We start from the raw sequence: 11277 nt of genomic DNA, 5'->3' as shown, positions 1-11277 counted from the left end.
TGAAGGAAAGAAGGGAAAACGAATGGGGAAATTGTGGGTCCGAACCGCTGGAGGAGGTTATTCAGTTATCTTTACGAAAAGGAAGGTTTTGGGAAAATTAAAACAAAGTTAGAAAATTATGGGAGAGATTAATGCCAGGCTATATAAAATGAACTATATGATGTACACTAATGCAGATACGCACATATATACAAATATATATATACATATGCACTGAAGGAATGAATTACACATAATTTAATGAAAATTGCTTATGATATTAAGGGTTATAATACTGTAAGAAGTGATGGTAATGTTAATCTCTCTCTCTCTCTCTCTCTCTCTCTCTCTCTCTCTCTCTCTCTCTCTCTCTCTCTCTCTCTCTCTCTCTCTCTCTCGGAAACTTTTAACTGGGACTGAAAACTAAATCCACATAATTCTTTCTCGATGCCAATAGGAAATTTTGAAATTGGGTATTGAAGCAATTGGTCTTCTGTAACAATCTCTCTCTCTCTCTCTCTCTCTCTCTCTCTCTCTCTCTCTCTCTCTCTCTCTCTCTCTCTCTCACCAACCTACCGTTGATATGATCTGGAAGTAATGGTGGTGGCAAAGTCCTGGATAATTTGGGCGGAGGGGGCGCCAAGCTCATTTGGCTGGCGACGGTTTGGTCACTCCCCGGACCGCCGTCCAGACCGAGACCGCCATTCGTAGAAGGTGGTAAACTCCTCTTCACACCCGTCACCACCTGTCAGGAAATATTGGGGATTTATTATTATTATTATTATTATTATTATAAATGCCTTTGTTTTTATGTTATTATTTTTCACCCTGTAGAGAAAATTATTATTTCCGCATTAAGTATAGTTATTGTTGTTTGACAACGACGGCGCATTCAGGTTCTAAATATTTTTTACTTTTTCCTTACGTTCCTTGTTAGGTAATAGAATTAAAACATTTTTTGAAATATAAAAATAACTCGGTGAAAGTTTAGACCTTTCAGCTAACAGGTCTTCAGTCATGTCGCCGATTACAAAGTTCTTAATCTGCCGAAAAATCTGCACCTTTAGGCGTGGGTGCCTGGGTGTGTTTTATCAAGATGCTTCAAGAGAATTTGACGATACTCGGTAGATATGATTTGTTATTTGACTTCGAGGTGATAAACTTGTGGGAGAAATATGCTCAAAGTTAAGATGGTCTCCTTAGCAACAAATTGTCAACTCTGAACCGAGTTCTCTTTAAAGTTATCCACCCTAAGAAAATGAGATCATCAATGTATGTGGCAAGTTTCATCACCTATTAACTGCCCATCTACTCTTAAAATATCTTGTTGGCACCAACTGAGTCACTGCTGGAAACATTACATGCTTCCAGCTTAGTTAGCGAAGATGATTAGGTGTGAAGTCTCCCTTTCTGCTTGAGTTGCGTAAATTGATCATAAGTCTAAAAGGTTTGGAAATATTTCCTTGCGATCCAACTCCTGCTTTTCGAAACGACGCCGAAAACAGTTTGCGTTTGGAGATAATTGAAAAGGGAGTGCGATTACCCTAGAATTCATACGTGATTGAGTGGAGCCTTCAAAATAAGGTTTTCAAAATCTTTTTAATGGTAGTGTTGTTCATTTAATTCATTTTTAAATGTCATTGTCTGCCGGGTTCGGACTTGACGGAAGAAGAGGAAAAGTGGCTGAATAAAATCTAAGAGTAACCTACAAGAAATTATTGGACCGTTTCTTTTTAACAGTCAAAGTTGTCGCTTATAATGAGAGCAGCAGGAAAGAGAACATTCTAAAAAAGAAAAGCTCTATTTTAAATGCTAGAATAGAGATTTATAGTAAAAGTATTTTTCATTCCTTCCCCCAAGTCTCTCTCTCTTTCAAAGGCAAGGAAAAAACTCGGGTGATCAATACCCCACCCCGTAGATGGAGTAGTGCCGTCAGTACACCTCGTGCTGTGCACTGTAGGCATTACTTAAGGTTCTTTGCAGCGTGCCTTCGGCCCTAGCTGTGTCCCCTTTCGTTCCTTTTACTCTACCTCCTTTCATATTCTCTCTTCTTCCATCTGACTTCCCACCCTCTCCTAGCAATTGTTTCACAGTGCAACTGCGAGGTTTTCCTCCTGTTGAACTATTTCACTGTCAATTTCCGTTTCAGCGCTGAATGACCTCATAGGTCCCAGTGCTTGGCTTTTGGCCTAAACTCTACATTCAATTCAATCCCTACCCCGACAAAATGAATGCCACAATGCAATTGCGAACGGGAGGTCCTGGGCGAGGCAATCAGAAAATTTCTCTCTTTCCATCTCTGTTGCTCCTCTTTTGTAATGAACCTAAATATCCCAAAGACGCCGTTTGGGAAGTTGACAGATGAAGTTGATGCTCTCGTTTTTTTATATTTTTGTAAATGATCTCAGCCATGAATTACGCGATTCCAGAAGACTTCTGGCATGTACACAAAGCTGAGTAATTAACTCACAAAATTCCAGTATTATAGAAATCATGAGGATCACTTCTGAAACAAGAAATTCCTTCCTCCTTCTTCCTTGAATTTCTTAGCTATTTAGATGCTCTATTTTTCTATGTGTTTTTATCGTTCGAAATTGCAACGTAAATGTATTATGGTGTCAGTGTGCATAAACGCACTTGAAGACATAGACTCTTTTCGTTTGTCATTTGAAATTGCAAAAGTCTCTGTCCTTTATATAAGATTCATGAATACCCAAGTTGATTTTGTCATTCCGAAGTATGCGGAAACAGATCCCTATTTTTCTCTGTTATTTATGTCACATAATGCTGCCGTTTCTGTGTCCCTTCCCACCTTACCCAGAATTAGCCTTATCCCCCCAACCCATTCAAGCGTAGTTTGCGGAGGGGGGGGGGGAGGCCCGGGGTGGTTATCCTTGAGTCAACCCCCTCGATATCCCCAACCCTTACGCATGAAGAGGTTGAGTGTTAGTGATTACGCTTTATAACGGCCCAGCAACTCGACTCGACTGAGTCCTGGCTTGTGCTCGCTAAATATTACGGTCTCGGCTTGTGGAGATCGTTTAAATCTTGTTGGTTGCAAATTTGTCAATGAAAGAGTGAAACCATTTAAAATTGCCTTTTTTCCTATGGTATTTTTAAGTAAGCTTTAATAAATGTAAGTTAGTAGTTTAAGTTGAGTTCGAAAAAAAATAGATGGTACGGAAAAAATTTGGAACGGGATTCATTCTAGAAACCTTATTGTTTTAAGAGCAGATGAGGTTGAAGTGCAATAATATATTGTATATATATATATATATATATATATATATATATATGAATATATGTATATATATGAATATGTATGTATATATATATATATATATATATATATATATATATATATATATATATATATACATATACAGTATATATATGAATATCGATACGACCATGAAAATCTATAATTGCCTTTTTTATATGTATCTTTCTTCCTTTCATATTCATAAACTATGTTTATATATATATATATATATATATATATATATATATATATATATATATATATATATATATATAATATATGGTTTATATATATATATAAACATGGTTTATGAATATGAAAGGAAAATGCATATAAAAAGCAATTATAGATATTCATGGTCGTATCGATATTCATATATATATATATATATATATATATATATATATATATATATATATATATATATATATATATATATATATATATATATATATATTCCATTTTTCCCCACGGTGCTTATCGAAGTCCCGAGTGAATCCCACGGTAGGGTAGCCCGGTGAAAAATATGAAAAAAAGGAAAGCCTCAGAAGCATCTCTTCGGTGACTGCCAACCACATATCCCAACTGCCGTCACTTGTACACTGATCATAATCATCTTTTTCTATTCTGGCCTCCCCTTCCCGCCTAATTGAAGTAAACAGTTGCCTCGTAGTGTTTTACGCAACTTTTTATAGTCTTTAATTAATGATCATCCAAAGTCATATTATTCTGATGCATCTTGATTGTAAAACGTATGTCCCTGGAATGTTTGTGTGATCGTGCGTACTTTGAACTCGCCTAGAAAATATCGCGAAAATTCGTATCTGGTAACATGGTAACATCGGCGTCCCCATCTCGTTAAATGTTAGCAACAAAGATGGTTTAAGTACCGCCATATTGTCCACTTGTAAAATACTCTTGTTTACTATTTGTCGCGTCCTCCCCACCACCTCCTCCATGGGAGAAAAAGGTGGTAATGTAAAGAGATTATATTGTTATTCTTGCGATAGACTTCTTTCTGCTTTTATTCCGTGCAGAAAGCTGTTGAGATCAAATCCCATGGCCTCTCTCTCTCTCTCTCTCTCTCTCTCTCTCTCTCTCTCTCTCTCTCTCTCTCTCTCTCTCTCTCTCTGTATGCGTTTGCTTGTTGTCGAGGAACCTCTCATAAATGGCAAGTTCGTGGAAAAACTATTATTATTGGCCTGACAACAAATTAAAAACTTTCAAGCATTTTTAGGAATATTTGCATGCTGTTGATACTTTCTGCTGGTATTCACACTGCGTTGAACAGTATATACATCAGGACTGTGAATTTAATCACGAACAGGACATTGCTTACATTATTTTCCTTGTGCGAAACTTCCCGCATAAATTACAGTTTCAGGTTTCTCTCTCTCTCTCTCTCTCTCTCTCTCTCTCTCTCTCTCTCTCTCTCTCTCTCTCTCTCTCTCTGTCAAGTGAAGTACTCGCAGAGAAGTACCAAGTATATTATATTCATAGCATAGGCACTCATTATATACACTTATGGGGTACAGCATTCTCTCTCTCTCTCTCTCTCTCTCTCTCTCTCTCTCTGTCAGGTGGTGAATGAGATTTGAATCAAAATTAATAACTTTCCTACAAGACGGTGACATCACTGTTGAAAACATGGCTGGGTCAAATCACCTCCTAAAATTTCATGACATCAGGCTCCCAGTGCCACTGTGGAACACTCTTTAGCGTTGAGTTTTGTTATTTATGTTTTTAAAATGCATATTATATATTTGTATGTGATATATATATATATATATATATATATATATATATATATATATATATATATATGTGTGTGTGTGTGTATGTGTGTGTGTGTGTGTGTATATATATATGCATAATATATATACATATATATCTATATATCCATGAGATAAAGTAAATCTCTCTCTCTCTCTCTCTCTATATATATATATATACATATATTATATACATACTGTATATACTGCATATACTGTATGTATATGTATATATATATATATATATATATATATATATATATATATATATATATATATATATATATATGAGAGAGAGAGAGAGAGAGAGAGAGAGAGAGAGAGAGAGAGAGAGAGAGAGAAATATCAGCGCACTTCGACAATCCATATTATGCTTGTTTTTCTTTACAAAATTATGTATGTATAAGGAGAACGATTGATTAAGCGGTTTCCATAAGCTGTTATTACAACAACTGTGGTCGTCAACTCAGTGATATCCGATAAAAATATAGTCGCAAAGAGAGAGAGAGAGAGAGAGAGAGAGAGAGAGAGAGAGAGAGAGAGAGAGAGAGAGAGGATGATCTCATGCATAATTCTCCCTAGAAGCCTTGAGAAATAACTGTTACCCGTATATATTTTATATGAATATTGATGAGCTAACACAAGAATAAATGATATTTCACTTACATCATGCTGGTTGTTTGATAAGTCAACGATTACATGAAAATGATTACTGTTTGCTCTCTCTCTCTCTCTCTCTCTCTCTCTCTCTCTCTCTCTCTCTCTCTCTCTCTCTCTAACATACACATTTAAATATATAAATATATATATTAATTTGTGTGGATATAATTATCTTCATTTATATTAATTCTTTACACAGAATTAATATAAATGAATTAATATATATTTGTTTATATATATTGCATATATATATATATATATATATATATATATATATATATATATATATATATATATATATATATATATAGTATGTATATATATATATATATATATATATATATATATATATACATACTTTATATACATACTTTATATATATATACACGTATATAATATATATGTATACACGGTGTATATATATATGTCTGTGTTTCATTCCTTGTCGTTATTCCGTGAGTGGTTTCAGGTGAAAGAAAGACGTCCTCCGTAAAAATAGACGAGGGAGACAGGAGTGATGGAACAAGGTGACCGACGCTTCAGGCTTGTTAGCTGGCTCGTTAAGTGGTTAAGGATTGGGTAATTACGTTGTTAAGTCGTTAGGTGGGTATGTCAGCGCTCATTATCATAGGGTAATTACGGTATATGTTCGTTTGTCCGTGTGCACAGCGCATGTGAAATTAGGCGGCGACAGAATTGAAGAATTATTGTGGGAGGACCAACGTCGTTGCATGACGGACAGTTTGAGAGAGAGAGAGAGAGAGAGAGAGAGAGAGAGAGAGAGAGAGAGAGAGAGAGAGAGAGCGACAGGAGAGAAGGAAAAACAGTAATAATTTAATTATTTCAAACAGTAGAAGAAAAATATCACGCACACTTCATACACACAGACACTATATATATATATATATATATATATATATATATATATATATATATATATATATATATATATATATATATATATATATATATATATATTTATTCCACACCAAATAAGTAGAGAGAGTTTGGAGTCAGGAATTATGAAATAAGCCGTTGGAAACGGCTCATTGGAAACAACGACCCCGAATGGGGATTAAACCGAGATAAGTGTGTGTGTATATATATTCCACACCGCAATAAGTAGCGAGATTTTGGAGTCAGGAATTATGAAATATGCCGCTGGAAAAGGCTCATTGTAAACAACGACCCCGAATGGGGATTAAACTGAGATAAGTATATATTATATATATATATATATTGTAATTTATATATGATTATATAATATACACCGCTTGCAAAATGCACCCTGTTGTGCTTTTTATGTGCCTTAATAATCTTTTGCGCACTGTGCAGAACACGTGCATGTAAAAGATATCTGGAGTGCAGATATCTAGATCGAAGCAGTGTGTCAGGGCACACGAATCGCGAAGGATTGTGCACAAGAGCCCGGGAATAAAAATGCACAAACTCACCTTCACAACAAAAGGATAAGAATGAACTGTCTGGTGCGAAGTGTTAGTGGATGAGGTCAGTCAGGGGTCCACATACAATATAACATATATAACTCTCAGAGACCTTTTTATGATAGTATAATAGGGAGCATCCTTGCTCTCTCTCTCTCTCTCTCTCAGTGAACTTTGCGCGCCTCAATCTGTCTCCCTGTCTCTCTGAAGGTATTTTGCACATTCCGTTTGTGAGAGAGAGAGAGAGAGAGAGAGAGAGAGAGAGAGAGAGAGAGAGAGAGAGAGAAAATTGCAAGAATACTGCGTATCTCTATCTTCCTCAGTCTCGTATCTTGCATATCTTAGCTTCCACCTTGGTGTCTGTCTGTCTGTCTATCAAAGTGTATTCACGGGGGTGGCCCACAACTTCTTTTATGAATATACAAGCTACGTAAGTAATAAATTTCTTGAAATGTTATGATTTCTTCAGCATTTGGATTCCTCTCATCAGCTCCAGGGTTAGATCCTTTTCGAACCTTGGTATTTTTGATGAGACCCATCGGTATAAAGGCATTGAGTTGCCATTCCCGTCACTCCATTCACAAAATCCTCCATGTATCGGATACCTGATAATAGTCATTTCTGTCAAATGATCATACAAAATACACACACACACACACACACACACACACATATATATATATATATATATATATATATATATATATATATTTATTTATTTCTAAAAGTATGTATATATATAAAATATATATATAAATATATATACAAATATATATACATATATTATATGTATATATATAATATATATATATATATATATATATATATACTATATATATGTACACGCGTGTGTGTGTGTGTGTGTGTGTTTTTGTTTGCCTCCGTGCGAGCTCGCGCGCCTGTAAACATGCTCTGGCTTTCTGGTATTCAGTAAACGTGAACTAATAGCAGTCATTCCCAGCGGCTAGTTGCTTTTGTACAAAGCCCCAACTTAAATGGAGAATGAATGAGAGGCCCCACCGCAGACAAGTCCGTGGGAAGGGCATGGGCGGGGTGGGCGTGAGGGTGTGTTGGGTAAGGGGGTAGGGTAGAAGGATGAGGACCCTTTTCACTTACTCTTTACGATAACTTCCCTCACTTTCTCCCATCGGATGTGAAGGATTCAGTTTCGAGACGGTTTCTTTATTGAATGGAATAATAATAATAATAATAATAATAATAATAATAATAATAATAATAATAATAATAATAATAATAATAATAATGATATTAAAATAAAGTAATAACAATAATAAGTTATTATTATTATTATTATTATTATTATTATTATTATTATTATTATTATTATTATTATTATTATTAAGCACAATTTTTAAATTTATTTAAAAATTTTATTTATTTCTTAATTTTGCCGTCGGTGCTTTTTAGATTATTTCTCCAGTTTTAGCATTGAGATGTTTTACTTGTTAAAAGTCATTATTTTACTTCACTACTTTTTTTTAGCATTAAGAAAGCCACTTCTTATAGCAGAGAAGCAAACGATTAATTATTTCTATTTTGTAGATCTGGTTATATTAGTTACATTTCTCCTCTTGTAATAATATTCAGCTGATTTACACCGTCGCAAACTTTACTCAGTCTTTTGCTTTTCGGAATGATTTTTTATTTTTGTCTTTTATTTACTTCTTACTTAACCTCACTGAATCATTTTGTTGATTAAAACTGTGATTGAACTGCATTTATGGTCTTCCTTTAATATCTCATACTTATTCGTTACTTGGATATCGTTCAGATGCTGGTGTTTTTGAACACATTCTCCTTCCCTATTTATTTCTTTGCTTTTTAGAACTTCGCCATCGTTGCTCACCAAGACTGGCTTTCTGTTCCTTATCCCAAGAGTCCCTCTGACGTCTAGGCGTCCTCGCGGAGTTTTCCTCCGCCGGAGTGCCCTACGCGTCGGGATGATGCCCCGTTTGGAGGAAGTCGGTAATTAGCCCTTAACAAGCGCAATTAAACCATTCGGATCCCTCCCAAAAGAGTGGTAGCTCTGGGTGGACACTCCTGGCCCATGTGTTGTCAGAGGCGGCTCTCCGCATAAATCTCACGGAACTAGAGTTTCCTGGGGGACGGATTTCGTCTGTTTTTTATCATTCTGTTGTAGATGTTTTGCTCCTTTTTAAAATAACTGTTATTGTACCGTACAGGCAGCTTTAGAAACATCTTGCTGGTACGTATAATTGTTATATACTAGCAGTTCTCAACCTTTTTTTGGGCCATGCACCTTTTCACCATATGTCAAAATGTCAATCCTCCCCCCTCCCTTTCCAAAATTGTCTGCCTCAAAAGATGCATTCTAAATGATATGCAACAAAATACTAACACAAACACACAAGCCAGCGGAGAAAAAGCCCAGCGTGTCTTCTCTAGTGTGGACCGATGACCGATGCACACTGCTTTTTGTGTGGTCCTAGAGCCAGTTTGAGCCGGTCAGTCTGTGGTCACAATTCACCCCCCCCCCCTCGAAACTCTGAAATTTCCCCATTTGGGGGGGGAATTCCCCCCTTTAGTTAAGAACCACTGTTATATATCGTATGCAGATTGAAAACAATATCTGAATCAAAATTTTGTAATCAGTCGCAGTATTTTTTCTGTCTGTTGTAACTCTTTCGTTGTATTTCATAATTTTTGTATCAAATGAAGCATATTTCTCTTTTCTCTGTATCACATGTCATATTATTTTGATTTCTGTATTATTACGTAAAATTTTAAGATATTCTTAGATCAGAGAATGGGGATATCAAGCAGTGAGAGTTTTCTGCGCTGTAATTGAAAAGGAATCTTAAAATTTTTGTCGACTCTTTTTACATTATTCTGATGATGTAGTCCAAGAATAAAATAAAAACTTCAGACCTGCAGAGAGAGAGAGAGAGAGAGAGAGAGAGAGAGAGAGAGAGAGAGAGAGAGAGAGAGAGAGAGTTTTAGTGAACTTCTGAGTTTCTCATTTGGATTTTGCCATCGGTTTGGTTGTCTATATTGGTGCCAATTTTATCGGTAAAAAATGTTGCAGTTAATTGACTGTCCCCAGTATTCTGATAAAAGATTATACATGAAAATACCTGAACGGTCCACTCAGGTAGACTACTATGAACAGTTTATTTTTGGGCATGTGTGCAACCATTTCGCGGGGAATCCCGTGTTTTTTCCGTCATTTCATAGAATTTTTTTTTCTTGTAAATTTACCCAGTGCATTGCTTCTTACATTAACGTACCATTTTACTCGCTCTAATGTTTTTTTTTTTTCATGGAAATTGATATTGCAACTTCTGCCATGAAAGTTCAAGATGATAATTGGAAGGAAATAGAGCAGAGGCCGCCTGATGAGAGCAAGTAGGTCCTGTGCATCCATCCCGTGCCCCGACTGAGTGTTAGAGGAGAGCTAATCTCCATGCCAATGCCCATCTGGACCTCTTGGTCACAATCCTCGAGATAACTTTCCCACCGCAATCACTCCATGCCACACCATACCCGTAACCTAGTTGGGGCACTCTTGGGCATACCTCGGCGGGCCACTCTACGGCACTCCAAGAGTTCGCCCTCGGGCTTTGACGATGCCCTTCAGAGGGCCCAGAGAGAGAGAGAGAGAGACCAGATACCCTCTCTCTTCCTCATGCCCCCTCTCCCATCAGTGGGGCGTCCCTCCCAAGAGCCTCTCGTCCACTTGTATGGCTTTACGGGATAATGATCGTATTTTTAATGCCGCTAAGGAGAGAGAGAGAGAGAGAGAGAGAGAGAGAGAGAGATGGTGGTGAGAGAGAGAAAAGAGAGAGGAGCTTGTATTTAATGGTGGTGGTAAAGAAAAACGGGAGCTTGTATTTAAGACGGTAGAAAACATTAACAACTCTAGTAATGATAAATATATTCACAATAATAATAATAATAATAAGGTTATTTACCTAAGCCTCACTCAATTCAAGTTCACAGCCTCCAAAAATAATTTTGATATCACTGCGATCTCGTTATTCACCACGCATTATTTCCCGGATTCCCATTTAGCTGTTAGTTTCATATCATTTCGTCATTTTCCACTGGCATCTCTCAGAGCGGAGACTCCTTTTGACCGAAATTCTGAGTCAAGTGTCTCATTTTTGGGGAGCGGCAA

The 11277-nt window shown here is 36.4% G+C and overlaps 1 protein-coding gene and 1 long non-coding RNA gene across 3 annotated transcripts in view; one reads left to right on the top strand and one right to left on the bottom strand.

Moving 5' to 3' along the window:
- Window positions 1-11277, bottom strand: part of LOC136855620 (protein pygopus-like) — an 84292-nt gene that overhangs the window by 5042 nt on the left and 67973 nt on the right. For both annotated transcript variants that reach the window (XM_067132743.1, XM_067132744.1), the window contains one exon: window positions 556-724. In XM_067132743.1, coding sequence (XP_066988844.1) covers window positions 556-724 — 169 coding nt within the window. The remainder of the gene's footprint in view (window positions 1-555; window positions 725-11277) is intronic.
- LOC136855621 (uncharacterized) overlaps window positions 1-11277 on the top strand; it is a 46722-nt gene that overhangs the window by 29421 nt on the left and 6024 nt on the right. The window lies entirely within an intron of this gene.

Source organism: Macrobrachium rosenbergii, chromosome 32 (genome assembly GCF_040412425.1).
Source record: "Macrobrachium rosenbergii isolate ZJJX-2024 chromosome 32, ASM4041242v1, whole genome shotgun sequence".
NCBI classification, from domain to species: Eukaryota; Metazoa; Arthropoda; class Malacostraca; order Decapoda; family Palaemonidae; genus Macrobrachium; species Macrobrachium rosenbergii.
The sequence above is the reverse complement of the archived record's forward strand: the minus strand, read 5'-3'. Positions and strand labels throughout refer to the sequence as shown.